Below are 17,343 nucleotides of genomic sequence, written 5' to 3'. Positions count from 1 at the left end.
CAAGAAATTGTTGCAGGCTGGAAGGATGCCAATACATATTCGAATACATATGATGGAGAGAGGAGAGCATGCGTTACAAAATACATTGCAACGCATGCCAAGCTTCTGTTCTTTGGATGAGTGCACGTGGTCCAGGTGAAAAAAAAAACCACTGCGAGTGCGCATACCATGTTGGTTAGCAAGCGCCGTACCCATTTTGTGTTCAGTCACCACAAGTAAATTTCAAATAGGTTACAATTTCGTATCATAAGCCCCTCAATTCGATCAATGCAACTGTTCATTAACAGAACTAATGACGATGATCTAGCGACAGAAGTAGATTAATGGGTGAAATTATGTTGAAATTACCCTTTTTTCGGTGTTAAAGAGCAGAGGATGTAATAGCGTGAGGTGATTTATGATTTCTTCGAAACATTACCTTTAAACACAACCACCATATTCGGAGTTTTGGCTTCTTGGGAAAGATCATATCGCAGGGGTCTTCAACGTTCAACCTATCAGACATTGCGGGCTAAATTGAAACTTTCCATGGAGCCCGCGGGCTATCAATTCATACAGTAGTATTTTCCATGATTATATATATATATATAAATAGGGTTCTCCAAATTATTGAAAACTTTCATTAACCATGAAATTATTTCTTTCACAAGTTCTTGATTTTTTTCAGGAACTAGTATTGCTTTTAACAATTCTGAAATTACTCTAAATATAATTCTGAAATTATTTCTATCAGTAGTTCTGCAATTATTTCTTTCAGTATTTCCACAATTATTCCTTTCAGTAGCTATTTTTGATAAATTTTCATCAATTATGAAATTTCTCTTTTTCACAGTAATTCTAAAGTTATTTCTTTCATTAAGGTGTTTTTCAGCATTTCTGTAAATTTTGTAATTATGTATACCTTCTAGAAGCCAAATTTTGCCTCTCGAAATATATGAAATCATGTCTCAAAGTGTTTTGGCTCTGGGTCCCCGAATTCGTTACGGCCCTTTCAATGTACCAAATTCATTGTACCATAGCAATTACTATTGAACCTGGGAAGTATGTCACCCTTAAATACAGCAGTACCGATTTCAGTGGCCAGCACTCTTTTAACAATTTTTTTTTGTAATTTAATCGTTTTTCTATTTTAAATAGCTATTTTCTCGAAATAGTCAGCGGGCCACGGCAAAAAAACTCTCAGGGCCACATTTGGCCCGCGGGCCATGGGTAAAAGACCATGCCTTATGGGAAGGATCGTAGAAAAGATATTTGAAATTCACAAAACAAGACAATTTTACTGACTACGTTCATTCGCATTCAGAACGGGTGAAAAAACATTGAAGTAATTAAAAGTATCAAAATTCATGTTGATAAACACAACTTTGCACTGAATTTTGCAGAAAGACCACAAGAAATAAGAATAAACGTGTGAATTCTCCCACATATCACGACACTTTTTCATACCTGACCCATAATGCATCATTTCGTTAATAGAATCGCAGAGTTTTCAGTAAGATAACTGAGTTGAGATTCATAATTAGCTCGTTAATTACCAGGCTGGCTTTCAACATTTTCATGAATATAACTATGCTTCAGCCAGAATTTGAACCTCTCGAGAAGATGGTTTTTACATTAACCCCTCAAAGAGTAAACCACTTTGATATATCAGTTTTTAAAATAAAATTATTACAAAACTGCAATTGTTTCTTACCCTAATGAGCAAATTTTCAGGTTTCACATCTCTGTGGAAGATTCCGTACCTATAACGAAATCGAGTCATTTTATTGGAGTCATTAACTATATCGTAAAACAATTTGTGCTCTCCAACTTAAAATTCTATCTCGGTACGACAGTCTTTCAAGTATCTAGTGATGTTATTTTTAATTATCAAGTTTAATTACAGAGCTCATTGCTGTCACCGAATGCTTCTAAAAAATTTTGTTTTAATTTATATTTGTATTCAGTGGGTAAAATTCATGCGTAATCGACTTATTTTAGGAACAAACCTGATCATTTCTTTACTTACCTATGTATATGATCCAAAGACTTTAACAATTGATACATATAATTCTTGACTCGGAATTCTGGCAAAGGTTTTCTTCTTGCTGAAAAAATTTGAACAGAATTATAAAAAGTTTTAACGAAAAACTGAAATTTCAACAAAAGTTTGGATCTTATATATCTTTATTCATATGTATTTCAAACATTTTCTGTACGAATACCGATTTTTATTTTCCGTGACATTTCTCTAACCACTGTGATTAGATTTAACTTCTTATGAAGGTTTTAAGTATCATTCTTAAAAAGAGTTCCCGAGAAACAGTTTTCGAAATGAAAATTTTTCAACATTCAACGCATATTTTCAAAACTGCTTTCAAAATTCATAAAAAATATTCAATTAAGAAACTTAAATTTTAAATTAAAAAGAAAAATATAGCATTGCGTGCACGAGATTATACAGTACGAACAGTAACAAAAATTTTCTTTCATGTGCGATATAGGTCAGGCGCGTTAGAATTGACAGAACACTCATGAATAGCACATGCTTTTCTATCGGAAACTAATCAGGTTTTTAACTGGATTGTCATTCTGTAGAGATGGGAATATCAATTTTTATGACGTTATTTCGTTTGACTAGAGTTGTCGACAATGTTTCTGCAATGTATTTATATAAATTTCTAATATCTATAATCGGCACTTTCCATACGCTTATCTATGGCAAGATATGTTCTATTGAAAAAAAACGGTAAACATCTTTTTCTGATCGGCAGTGACAGCATAAAACTTTCTGAACAATTAGCTACCAGAAGATACGCTCTATTGAAAAACGATTAACATCTTTTTCTGATCGGCAGGGACATCATAAAACTTTCCACACAGTTATTTACGGCAAAACACGTCTACGAAGGTTTTTAACACAACTGGCTGTTGCGTATATTTTGGAAAGAGAGAAAATTCAACTGCCCCTGCGGGCAATCGAACCCATGTCCTTTCACTTTCCGGGTGTACCTTCGTATGGTAGCGGAGAGTGACGTCATCCTTGCAAAAACACGTCTATCAAAAAAAAACGGCAAACATCTTTTTTTCAGGTTAATTTTCTATTAAAAAATGGCGATGTGCTCATTGCGTGATGTATTCAGTAATGTATGTATTGCTGCATATCAAGACACGATAAATTATCGTATTTATTACAGTAAAGAATGCAACAATGCTACAACACGTATTCGAACAATGAAAAATGAATATTTCACCTTTTAGAAGTTCGTACATGTTCAAATCCATAAGCTCAAATACAAGGGCAAGCCGACCAGACTTTTTATCGCTGAAATTGAAGCACATATTAAAACAAAAGATCTCAAGTTATAGATACTTATCAGAATCGAACATGGGGGAAAACACCATCTGATTAGAGTTTTCCAATCACACTTATCGACTTCCATGAAAATTTTATGTAAAGCAAATTAGCAATGCATTAATAATATCTGTATCTCTAAGTATTTCTACACCAGAAAATTTTGAGATAAATGCTTATACAGTACATTACATATTTAAATTTATTGTGATTGTTGAAAAGTTGACTGTTCAGTTCAGCTAAAAAGTCTGAAAATACTACTGTGAAAAAAATAAAACCACGTAATCCACAACCCCCCAATTTTCCGAATCAAATTCTATCGAAAAACCAATGACATAACGGCTATCACTCTCCATAATATAGATGTATTCGTCCGTTTTCTATCATCTCTGAGGTCAGCCTTGGACGGAAAGTTTCGATCTGGACTGTTGTGACGCCGGAGAGATGCAGATTAATTACAAAAGTAGCCGAGAGATTGGCGCTGGAATTGACCGGGAGGGGGGATAAATGAAAAGAAATGTAATTCTCGAACACATGACGTCAGTGGTTTGCGTTTGAAAGCAGGAAGCTCAAAATGTGCATTTTGCATGTTCTCCATGTCTTTATCACCAAGGTGACGACTATTCAAAAAAAAAAAGGGACACTGAACTTGGTAGTTTTATGCGCATGCGTTTTGTGTTGTGTTGACTAGATATTTATTAAGGGTTACAAATTCGAAAATAATTCCGAGTGACAACTAGATTATGAATACTTGAAACTTGTGTTCAATTATTTCTCTGAAAACCAATTTCGTAAAACCGGGTCCGCCCTTACCACACGCAAGGCCCGGAGCAAAAATAATAGTGGGGCCAGAGGCGTTTTAATAATTTCGGGGCCCTTTCTGTGGGAGAGGGAAATTGGCATCCAAAAATTCATACATTATTACAGAATATACGGGAATACTGAAAAATTTTCCACGCAGAAAAATATAGACACAATTAAATGTAATTAAATTTTCATTATTATTTTTTTTGTAATTTTAAATAATAATGAAAATTTAAAACTGGAGAAAATTTTAAATCAATGAAAGAAATAATTCTCCCAAACCAATTAATATCTGAACCTAATGGAAGAAACTGTCTAAGAACTAATGAAAGTCTTGAATAGATAAATCGGAAATAAGAAAAATAATTGACAGATCATTTCGCACCCATGAGAATTCAGAATAAATGAAAGAAATAATTCCAGAATTGATGAAAATTCGGAGTATAAATCATAGAAATTATAGTTCCAAAATTGATGAAAATTCAGTATTTATGAAAGAAATAATTCCAGAATTATTTCTTTCTAGACGAAAAAATGCCGAATTCCAAAATTATTTCTTTCTAGATGGAAATGTAGATTTCCAGAACTGATGAAAATTTTCAGAATTACAGAATGGATGAAAACTCAGATCTTATGAAGTAAATAGATCCAGAATAGAGATGAAAATTCAGAATTAATGAACAAAATTATTATCAACGTAAGTGTGCCCTTTCCCCCCCCCCCCAGAAAACGTGGGGCCCGGTACGACCACGCCTGTCGCACACCCCTAAGGGTGTCTTTGCGTAAAACGGTACAATGTACGTTCTCTCCCTCTCATAAATTGCGATCTACCCATTAGTAAACGCTTTTTCATAAGCGTCATAACCGCTAAAATTATGGTAATTATGGTGTTTAAATTTAGTCTTCGAATGAAAAATTTCACCGAAATCACATTAAAAAAATGTTCGCTGAGATTGCGTCAAAACTTACAAGATGATGTCGTGCAGCTGGACAATATTGATATGAGGAGTGAGCCGACGCAATGCCCTTACTTCTGTCAAATTCAATGCCTGCTCTACGCTGTGGAACAAATTAATAAGAATAATAGCATAATGAACGTGGATATCAGATCAATACTATTATAATACACTACAATAAGAAGCGCTCGCTGTCTCAAATTCAACGATAACGCGGGAAGAATCATTGTATATATATTGTGCGATTCGTCAAAGAAATCTAGAGTTTGATCAGAGAATCAGCCTTGACCTCCATCCCCTAACAGCCATTAGCCTCAGAATAGTTTCGATTCATTATTCAATATGACAAAAAACGTTTCTATTCGCTAGAACAGTGCTCTTCAACCGCTGGTCCGTGGGGATTTCCTGCCGGACCACGGAACATTTCGCTCAATTCATGTAGCCGCTACATAATTTTTGATTTACACGCGTCCCTCGCTATACGCGACTAATTGGTTCCGCAAAATATCGAAGACGAAATCGCGTAAACTGAGTTGAATTTAACATAGGTAATTCACAAGAATTGTAAAGAAAATAAACTTAACTTCTCGGCAGCAAAATATATTTTTGTGTGAATGAACTGATTATTTAAACTTATACAGGGTGATTCTAAATTCATAGGACAAATGATGTAAGACTGCCAAACAAGCATTTTTGATCATAGAATGTGCGGTCGAATAGCAATAGCGGTAGAAGGTGTTTTTAGAGAGTGCACAACTGCACTTCACCAAAAAGTAAGTATCATATATTTTTCTGTCGTATAATCTGCAATAAGTGTCCAATTATCCATTCGAGAGTGAAAGTTATCGTAATGTGGTAGGCCTTCTCGTGGTGTAACTTGGGTAACGCAAATCCTACCACAAGTCATTACACCGCTTAATAATTGTTTGGCGCAGCATAACCTTGATGGGTCCTTGTGTGCACCAATAAAAAACAAACTCCAATCCAATCCGAAAGTGCATATGCACTCTCGAATGCTTGATAGCACATATCGGAGCAAATCCGTCAGAAAAATATCATATTTGTTTTTTCGGTGAAGTGCTGTTGTGCACTCTCTAAAAACATCCTCTACCGACTTTGCTATTGCGATTTGACCGCACATTCTATGATCAAAAATGCTTGTTTAGGTGGCTTATATAACCTCTTAAAGTTTGTCCCATGAATTTAGAGTCACTAATAATCGCCGATCGTAATTAAAGTTGCGTAAAAAAGTTATAAAACTGACAAATATATGAGCCGAATATTTATAATTTTTGCCATAATTATCATTACATAATTTATATTATGAAAACGCTGTGTATTACGACTTTGGTAATTATTACAAATTCAAATAAGTATCGTTGAAAAAATGGGACAAATGCATAAAAAAATCGAAACAACGAACATTACAGGTATGTCCCGTCTAATTGTTTCAGACATGTTACCAGCCCTTGTTTTCAGAAAGGTTGAAAAACACTGCACTTAGAACATCATACCAAACCAGAGTAAATAATTTATACCTTACAAAATGCCGCTTTAGTCTTTTGCAAGCGTATAGCTGTCCATCTTCAACGCTCTGGCATGCCATTACTTCAGCAAAGCTCCCTTCTCCTTTTTTGCCAAGTATGCGGTATTCTAGAAAGAATAGTGAAAGAGATATACGTATGTATGTAATAATGAACTCAACACTATCCAAATAGTGTACATGAATGATAGTTTTTTTTTTGGAAAAACAAGAAAAGTAAACATTAATTATTCTAATGCTGCCATGCAACATCAAAAATGAACAAAAAAAGAGTTGGCATTTTCTTTTATATACTTTCTACAGATGAATATTTCAATCTTGAAGGTCTTGACCTCCTATGTTTTTTATAGAAATGCTTTAGATGGGATATAGATGATATCATTATGTAAAATAATTTTGTTCAATATAATTAATTAATTAACGAATGTCCAGTAAAATTTAGTCATGGGCTTTCTATACAATGGAGATTCATGTTGAAGAATGCGCTATATCTATCGGTGTGTGAGCCAATATATTTCTTTGTTTAAGGTTATCTCTCTCTCAGTATATATGTTGACCAGAAAAATGTATGAAACAGAAATGGCCTTTTTGTGTGTGTGTGTGTGTGTGTGTGTGTGTGCTTTTCTTGTCTTTTTTTTCTTCCGGTGGTGATATCCATCGGATTTATATTTTGTTTTTAGCGGGTGATTGCCAATCCCATTCGTAACTCTCTTCATTCAATCACTATTATTACATCCACTCGCGCGCACACATTCCATTGCTTGGCAACTGCTTTTATTGATTGAAAAGTGGACAAAAGGCCACAAACCAGGTCAGAGGAGATGAAACGCTAAGTTCACTAAGTCTCCAGACTTTGTGTTGTTAAAATTGGATAACAAAAAAAGAAAGGAGGTCAAAAAACCGGAGAAAGTTTTTTTTCCTTTATTATATATATTCTTTTCCCGGCATTTCTGTGTGTGTGTAGACACGTCCTCCGTCTGTATTCTCTTCTTTCCCGGTAAAGCTGAATGAATAAAGACTAATAGTTCCCCGTGACCTGCATTAAAAATGTCACAGCAGAATTTTAATTTTTACGGGACATATATTCAGTCATTGTCATTAAAGTTCCGATTTCAAGGAAGAAGAGTACAGTGATACCTCGGCTAACGAAGACGATTCGTTCCGGAATCACGTTTATTAGCCAACATCTTCGTTAGCCGAAACGCGGTTTCCAACAGGTTTCTATAGAAAATCGTTTAATTAGTTCCAGGAAAAAAACCCAAAATTTGAAGAGAAGTCTTGATAAGTAATACCTGAAATCTTTTATCAAACTTTTATAGTGCAATCCCGGCGTAACTCAAATGGTCCTAGTAAAGATATCGACCCAAATTAATTATTTACTCTCTTTCTTTTTATGGGGCGTTTTGACATACAATAAACACAAATTAATCAAAAAAATTTTTTTTTTCAGTCACTTTTGGCTCAGGTGTGAAGAGATTAATAGAAAATAAGCTGAATAAGATGTTTATACTTGGTTTTGAGGTAGACATGTTTTGCCATACATAATTGTGTGAAAAGTTTTATGACGTCCCTCCGATTACAAAAAGATATTCGTCGTTTTCAAAATAGAACACTTCTTGCCGTAGATAATTGCGTGGAAGGTCTTATTATACCTCTGCCGATTAAGAATGTTTAACATTTTTTTTAGGAACACGTCTTGCCGTGGATAATTGAGTGGAAAGTTTTATGATGATCCCGCTGATCGTTACTTGAACATTTACGAGTAGCACACAGTATACAGAACGATTCAAAAAAGATGGACCAAAGTTTACAAGGCGGTAGTACGCACCAAACCAAACATTTATCGCTGTAGTTTACCGGGTCGGAAATGAAACGCGAAGGCGCTTACTCGATGAGAAGTGGCCGATTCGCAAACTTAAAAGTGTCATTCTGGTGGTGATTTTTATGTCGAAGACGACAACCACGTATATGCAAATTCCTTCAGGAAAACAAAGACAACCGTTATACAAGTTTTTCGTAACCCAGAATGCAGGGCCGTAACTAAGATTTTTGCCGCCCCCCACACTTTAAAATTCGATAATTTTATATATATATAAGTTTTCTTTATTCCCACCTAAAAAAGATTGCCACCCTCTAAATTTTACAGCCCGGGGCAGTTACCCCCCCCCCAACCTGAATGTACTGATAGAAAAGTTTGCGAAATACCTGGTCTGTTCGAGAGAGTTCACTAATCTCTCCATCACCGGTGTAAGTTTATTTGAGCCATCCCTGTAATTATCATTTATTAATCATACCATTTTGTAACCTCCAAGACATTCTTGTGTTTTCATTCACACTCATCGATTTCACCATTAAGTGCGCTGTAGTGCAATTAACATTTTATTTCCGATCCGGTAAACTATGACGATTAAAGTTTTGGGGGGATTAGCGCGTATTTCCATCTCGTAAAGGTTTGGCCCATCTTTTTTAAATCACCCTGTATATTCAATATGATGTCATTTATATTATGATGCAAGCTAAAATCTCAAAATGGCATGAACAATAATAGATATCAGTGTCCTGAACTGTCAATACGCAAAATTACAGAGTCGGATCAACTGAAAATTCACATGCACCACGTGAGTTGCCTCCAGGCGCAGATCCAGGTCAATATGTCAATGGGGGTCTCTAGCATTACAAAAAAGTCACTATGTGATGCGACATTTGCAGCACTATTTACAACACCAGTAAAGTGACTATTTCGCAATCATCTTCAAATGACAGAATATAATTGACAGAATTTTTCTAATATTGCGGTGAGCACCAAGTGTGTTAACATGTGATAGGGTAACCTGAAGCGTGTTGCGTTTAATGGAAACATTACAAATTTAGTTGGACTGATAGTCCCGACATCAAGCACAACAAAAATTTCTCTACAGAAATATTCTGTTATCACACATGCTATTTTGAGATTTCAGCTTACGTTAGGCCGGGATAACACTATAAAAGTTTGTAAAAGTTGTTTTATAAAATTGGAAAATGTAACCACTATTGGTTACATTCGCTCAAATGTAACCGATACACTTATAAGTTTTATAAAAGAACTTTTATGAAACATTTATAGTTTAATCCCGACCTTAGGAGGATAGCACACTGAATAATTGTATTAATAAAGCACCAACCATCCTCCCTAGTTGAAAAAAATGAACTGTTTTTTTAACATAATGAAACTCCATTACAAATATGCTCACAAAATTTATACGACCAGTAGTTCACATTTTGGATCATTTTGAAATCCGAAATTCAATTATAATTAAAGTTGGGAATCGATTAAAATTTTTAACTGGTTAACCAAAACGTTTTAGTCGATTAATCAAATATTTTTCTATGCTGACCATTCATAACAAACCTAGTTTTGGTAACTATATGATATTAATTGATGCTATAAAACATATATTTTATTCATTTCACTCACCTATTCATATAAAATAAATATAGGAGAATTAGATTAAGAAATTAAATCCATCCGCTTGAAGCAATTAAACATTCCGATCATGCTTGTCAAGTCCTGGAATCGCTTCATTCGGATCTTGTCGTTGTTTTTTCCGGAAAATCAGTAATTTTGTGTTAGTCACTGATTTCGAAACTACTTCCGATCTTCATACGGTTGCTTGTTTCTCTCAAAAACTATATATAGGAAATATCTAAGAAAGGGGTTTCTCTCTCTCAAATGGTACTGAGATCATTTGATCATTTTTTACGCACCACGGTCATTTTCTGCACACGAGGGCTAATTATACCGGGACCTACAATTTATTGCCGATTCCAAACGGCAGGCTTGTTTTTATACTCATCGAGAGGTTGGTGCGCTAACCCCTCAATGGGGGACTCCCTGCAGTAGTAATTTTTTTTGCGGTCATGTCACCGTTTCTGTTGTACCCCTGTGTCAGGAAAGTTTTCTGACAAGGACGAACCGGGTATCGAACTCGCGACACCTCTAAACATACTTTGGTACTTCAGGCGAGTATCTTACCGACCTGTGCTACCGTGGCCTGGTACTGAGAGGGGAGGATATACTGATGATTCCCGAAAATACTAAAACTGCTGTTTACATCGGAGACAATAAATTTTGGTCTTGTCTTCTATAAAACTCCCATCAAACTCAGTTGGAAACTGAAATAATCACCAGTTTTCGTTGAAATAGATTGGATTTCTCCATGCCAAAAAATTTGACCAAATTATTGATTCAGATATTTTTAAATATGGTCACTGAACTAAAAAATTGGACAAATTATGTACAGGAACATAATTTATAAGACATCTCTAATCAGTTTCGTCAAATAAATCAAGTTAATTTAAAATCTTTTAATGAAAATTTTAATCGGATTGATCAAATCGATTAACTCAACTAAAATTTTTAACAGTGAGTAATAATCAATATAACACCAGCTAAAGTTATAATTAGCCTGTACTCACTATCAAAATAAGAAAAGATAAATGTGCAAGGTCGGATACTTGAGAGTACTTATCAGCATATTTAAGCCTTTAATTGGCAAGCATTGAAATACCCAGAGGGAAAAAATTTTGAGGGATTATATTAAGCAAATGAGGTACCCTAAATGCTATGACAAAACAAATTATTTTCAATATTCATAAAAATGTGGGATGTTGAACTTCAGGGAACACACTGTATTTATATGATTTACATTGTTTACCAACTTACTTTTCATTGTTGAAGAATGCACAGCAATATGTCCCCTTCACACATAGTATTTCCCGCGAAAATGCAAGAGTCAAAAATCGTTGTCGCTTTGGATTGTCAAGAAATAGGAGACGTGTACCTTTGTGAGCCATTCTGCTGGTAATTACAGAAACTTCGTGAGCGTCTCACAAGTAAAAATCAAATGTTTAGGAGTTGCTTAGTAGCATCAATGCCGAGAAATGAGCTCAAAATATAAAATATATTTATTTGAAAAATATAAGAGACTCATGTTGCTTGACAGCAACACTGCCAAGTAAAATGTTAAACATATTAATGGCCTTGTTGTTCATACTATTATATTTATTACAAAGTAGAATTAAGATATTTTTATATTTGATGCTCTGTGATCAGGGGCGGCTCGAGCTTACCTGCCACCCTAGTGCAAAGCCTCATGTGCTGCCGCTAAAGACGACCCTGGCGGGAGGCTGATAGAACTCCAGCCGGGAGGGCTTGAGATAAACCTCGGTGTGAACCTTGTAGAGAAGCTTTTCCCGTTTTTTTTGATCCTGAAGAATTTTACCGTTCTTAAAAGAAAAGCATGCCAGATATAACTTGATACTCAAAACAGCACTTATTATTCAGTCATCATCACTAACACTTATCCTATAAAGATGATGTATAGTGAGGTGATTTTTACAGAGAAATTTATTTTTCAAAGGCGTTTCCGGTGCTCCAGGAACTGGACAAGTGAGAAACCTAATTCTTTTTTTGCGTTTTATTTGACCATTCTGGAAAAATGAATAGGTGAGAGCATCAAAATGTACGCGTGTCCCCTGTGATAGAGTACAAGGGTTGCTCTTGGACCACACGGGGCACCGCTCACGAGGGGCGCCAAATCCAAGGTGAAAGGGCGAAAAGAAAATTAAAAAAGGGGTTTTTTTTTTCTTAGGAATTTTCGGGATAAATTATGGGGGAACGGGTAGGCAGGGGTCGCCAAAAACGGTCCCCACATGGATGGAGATTTTGTCTTAAGCCACCCCTGATGAGTATAGTCTTGTTTCTGGTATTACGGTCACAGTCATTGTCTTCCTCAAGTTTTCTTAACATCTCCGTCGTCAAGGTATAACTCAAAAGCGTGATGTTATGTGAATTTTTTTACAATTGGAAATTTCCTAAAAATTTTGGAATCGAACTTAAAGGATCGTATCTAAGGCTGTGGACCACAGGGGGTTGTGAAGATGGGACAAGTGGTCAGCAGGAAGACACTTCATAATTTAATTTTAATTGAATGAAAAATCATTCAATAGTTGCAACGGAAACTAGCGATCGAATCCTGTTTTAACGAATACCGTTATAGCGAAAATCTCGTTTTAATGAACACTTTTCTAATTCCCCCAGATAAGTTTACATAAGGACAATGCAAAAACCTGAAATTCCTTCATAACGAAATTTCTTTATAACGAAGTGATTTTTCCGTTCTCTTGGAGTTTGTTATAACAGGATTCGACTGTATATTCTTATGGGTTCACAAATGAAAAGTTATACCTTCATACTTAGGATAATAATATATCATAGAGGAAATAATACGGGAAATTGTGATACTATAAATACGGAACATCGCTGTCACCAAAAACTGAAATTTTCGACAAAATTAAAATTACAGCAAATTGCAGTAAACAACAATGTCCATCGCGAAAAAAAAGACATGTCATCATGACCAGAGAGACCATATTTTATTCAGAAAAATACGGGAAATTGACTCTACGTGGTATCGGGCTATCGCAAAAAAGTTACCACGATACAAAGTCTGAAAAATCAATAATTATTGCTAAAATTGCTAGAAATTAATTGCAAAGTCTCGAAAATTTTCGAGAGACCAATAAAAATGATCAAAAATCAAGAATTTCAATGTCTAATATCTTGACGCAATTACATCTTGTGCAATTATTTCTTTCATTAGTTCTAAAATTATTTCGTTCTAAAATTATTTCGTTCTAAAATTATTTCTGAACTTATTTCTTTCATTAATTCTGAATTTTCGTTATTTTTTAAATTAATTCCGGCTTTTCAATTGTTCCAAAATTATTTTTTTCATTAATTCAGGATTTTTCCAACAATCTCAAAATTGTTTCTTTAATTTTTTAATTTACGATAATTCTTAAATTGTTTTCTTTCATTAATTCTTGATTTTCAATGTTCCAGAAATTATTTTTTTCATTAATTTTGAATAATTTTTTGATATAATTTTCAAATTGTTTTTCCTTTCATTAATTCTGAAAGTATTTTTCTCTCTAGTTTTTTAAATTTTCGATAATTTTGAAATTATTTAATTAATTCTGGATTGATTTTTATTAATTTTTGAAATTTTTTTCATCAATTCTGGAACTTTAAATAATCCTAAAATTATTTATTCCATTAATTTTTAATTTAACTTGTTTTTCTATCTCATTAATTTTCAATATATTTCAATTGCTTAGTTTCATTAATTCTAAATTTTCAATAATTTTGAGATCACATCTTTCTCAATGGTTCCAAATTTTCATTAATTTTTGTTCAGTGTGCTCATAATTCATATTTCTACATTGTAATATTTCAGTATTTCTTTTACAGTTCATTCATTTATACCATATTGTTTGCCCTGTAGGAATATACAAGAGAATGCGGTTGAATGAGACAGATATTGTTTGATATTGTACAAAAACTAGTGATTGTGAGGAGTCGACAATAGAACTGGGGAGTTTGTTCCATTCACCAATGATTATGAGGGAAAAAAGCTATATTAAAAGCAGTCAATGGAAGCAAAAATGGGTTTTATTTTAAGGGAATGGTCGAGTTACTGGAGATGTAGGATGGTTTGGCTACTAAACCACACATGTACGTCGTCCATATTCCTCTGCGGAATTTGAGGATGGTTTGGCTAGAATATCAGACCTATCAAAGTTAAGATGACCATGGAAAATCTTATAAAACAGGGTTAGTTGAGAAATAAGACGAGGAGGAGAGATTAAGTTCGTTTTTTTAAGTTCGGACACGGAAACAAAAGATGACCAGCAGTCGTGGATGGAATAGGTGGATTTATTTTGGATGAATTCGAGTTCTCTATATAACTGGAGGTGTAGGGGGTCTCCCAGATTTCAGCGGCGTAGGATAGTACGGGAGAGATATAAGTTTGGTAGAAGAGTGGTCTGATATCCCGAGTGGAATGTTTAAGGTTGTTGCGGAGGAAGGAATGTCTGTTGAGAGGCATTTCTCTGGAGAGAAGAAGAAATCAACATGTTTGTTCCAAACGTAGGTCAGATGAGATCATGATGCCGAGGTATTCAATTTGAGAAACTTGGGATATGGTTAAATTTTGCTGATTGAGTAAGAGGAAGGAATTAACGGGTAACTCTCATGGGAACTGTTTTTGAAATATTGATAGGCATCTGCCATAATGAACACCAGTCAGAGATGGAATTCTGTAGAAGTACTTGATCGGACTCGTGATGGCGTAAAAATAAATTCTATGATTATGTATGTCTGAGTATGCTGACTCCCCACGCCACACAATTTTGTTTTTAAATTTATTTTCTAATTAGGGCCCAATATGTGGTCCCAGTGCAGAGGCGCCGACATGAAGAAAACATTGAGGGGGGGGGGGGTTGAAAGTTGTTGGTCGTCCCGAATATATACGGGACTCAAGCGCGTAAGCAGGAGGAGGAAGGTGCATTGCATTGTTTTTCAGAAATTATTGGGGGATGAGCTCAAATGGCCTCAGCCCCTAGGTTCCGGCACCTATATGTCTATGAATAAAATAAATTAAGTGACTATCAATTAGCAATAAAGTGGTCATGAGCCAACAGGGAAGCTTGATCAGGGCGCAATCTTGTGCTCAGCCTCATTACAAAATTTATTGGAGGGGCTCAAATGGCCTCAGCTCCTAGGTTCCGGCACCAGTGTATACAATGAATCCGCTTATAACGTTCCAAGTTGGAACATTTCCGCCTCTCCGTACGACTAATTTTTGAGGGGGGGGTCCCAACTTTTACTAATACTCATTAAGATTTTTCGTTTAAAGCGTTTTCCGCTTACAACGTTTTTCATGACGATTTTGTGAAAAACGTTATATAGGCGGGACTCACTGTATTTGAATATACATGGCAAATACAAATTCTAAAAAAACCCCGTTGTATACCAATTTCTCTTCTCAATTTTTTTGGTATTCTGGAAAGTAAATCTTACATTGTCATTTCAGTACAAAATACAGCTATATATAAGTATAATAATTTTTTTATCTAGAAAGAGAGGATTCGTTGTCGGTGTCATTTTTTGAGACTTGCTTAAATTTCACATGTTTAGAGATTTATGAAATCACATCAAAAACTGAAGTAATTGGAAATAAAATTCTATAGGCAGAGCCACCCTTAGGGGTGTGCGACAGGTGCGATAGCACCGGGACCCGCACTCACGGTAAAATTATTGGAGGCTTTCATCAATGCTGAAATTATTTCTTGCATTAATTCTGTATTTTCATCAAAAAATTCTGGAATTTTTTCTGATAAATTTGATAAATACTAAAAAAATTATCACTTTTACCGGTGATCATACATAGTACCCAAGCGTCGCGTCGTTGGTAAATATGATAAATCGTACTACATGATGTACAATGATAATTCATACATGTATTGCATCATTATATCGAGGTACGATTGTAGAATTTTTTCATTATATCGGGGTCCGACTATATTCATCACACACTAGACTTATTTGAAATTTTTTTCATATTTATCACATTCATCAATTACACTAGAATATTATACGTAATTACAGATGAAGACGATAAATTTCAAGTATTTATCAAATTTATCACCGACGCTTGGTTATGCATATTCGCCGGTAAAAGTGATAAATTTATCAAACTTACCAAAGCGATTGGTACTTATGCATAATAACCAATTTATCACATTTACCGTAACATACATAAGGTAAGGCATTGAAGCGACTTACTTTGAACGACTTTATGACGACGATCACGTTGGTTTCGATTCGAGACAACATCGGCCGTCAGGGAACGTCCTTTGAAGCCTTGGCCCGAATAACCGTCAACAAAACCATCTTTTTCCAACATCGCAGCCACGTTAGCCAAAATATCCATTTTTGTAGTCGTATCTTAAGAATGCTAATTCAGATTTTCAATCACCAGTGCACTTTCCGATGATCCCCGTCATCATCACACAGATACAAAATTAACAAATGCATTACATAAAAGAAGAGCTTTTACGTAATTATCTGAAGCATAGATTATTTGAAACGCGAATATAATTTGTGTTTTGGAATAATCTCTTTTTCAAGTACCAAAATATACAGAATCTTCCAAAAACTATGACCACATTTCAAAAAAAAGGAATTTTCAAGTATCAAATACAGCCATCTGTTGCATCCCCGCTAAATTTAGCATCGCCTATATATATATATATATATAGCGTGCAATCGTGAATTCCACACTACTCGCTTCGTGGTTATAGTTATTAGTGATCCAAGAACTAATCTTAGATTCGACGTAAAAAAAGAACCCAAAATAAACAAACACAAGCGACCCGCATGCTTGCGCTTTGTTTGACGGCTGTGCTCAAAGTGGCGGCCGTCAAAAAAGCCAGAGCACATGTGTCCACCTTCAACTCGGCCAAGTGCCAGATAGGGAAGCTGCAATCGCAATCATCGGGTATCCAACTGAATTTAGTTGCCTGCGGGCGCTATTACACGAGAAACGGTTGATCATTTTGTGTGGGTCATATACTCATTGCTGTTTGTATTACTTCTAGGAAATTTACCGTATTCCGCCGCATTAGGGGGGGGGGGCTATTCAAGTATTACGTCAGCAGATTTTTAGCCATTTTTCACCCTCTCCTCCCCTTTTTTTTGGAATTGAAATTTGTTAACATTAGTATTATGCAAACACATGACTTCAAGTCAATGTTTTGAAGTCACAAGTGACTTCAAAACATTGACTTGTTTGACGAAAAAAAGCACAAATCTTTCATAACTG

The 17,343-nt window shown here is 35.0% G+C and overlaps 1 protein-coding gene across 2 annotated transcripts in view; it reads right to left on the bottom strand.

Annotated features, from left to right (window-relative positions):
- LOC149072609 (MAPK/MAK/MRK overlapping kinase-like) overlaps nt 1-16,915 on the bottom strand; it is a 35,004-nt gene extending 18,089 nt beyond the window's left edge. For both annotated transcript variants that reach the window (XM_089246364.1, XM_089246365.1), the window contains exons 1-6: nt 16,305-16,915; nt 6,633-6,747; nt 5,108-5,197; nt 3,234-3,304; nt 2,009-2,087; nt 1,694-1,742 (exon numbers count right to left, since the gene is read on the bottom strand). In XM_089246364.1, coding sequence (XP_089102490.1) covers nt 1,694-1,742; nt 2,009-2,087; nt 3,234-3,304; nt 5,108-5,197; nt 6,633-6,747; nt 16,305-16,452 — 552 coding nt within the window. In that variant the 5' untranslated portion in view covers nt 16,453-16,915. The remainder of the gene's footprint in view (nt 1-1,693; nt 1,743-2,008; nt 2,088-3,233; nt 3,305-5,107; nt 5,198-6,632; nt 6,748-16,304) is intronic.
- Nucleotides 16,916-17,343: the final 428 nt, after the last annotated feature.

The sequence above is a fragment of the Pholcus phalangioides genome, unplaced genomic scaffold (assembly GCF_987345545.1).
Source record: "Pholcus phalangioides strain wild (caught in Gottingen) unplaced genomic scaffold, Ppha-v1.0 ptg000017l_1, whole genome shotgun sequence".
NCBI classification, from domain to species: Eukaryota; Metazoa; Arthropoda; class Arachnida; order Araneae; family Pholcidae; genus Pholcus; species Pholcus phalangioides.
This window is presented reverse-complemented; position numbering and strand designations above follow the sequence as displayed.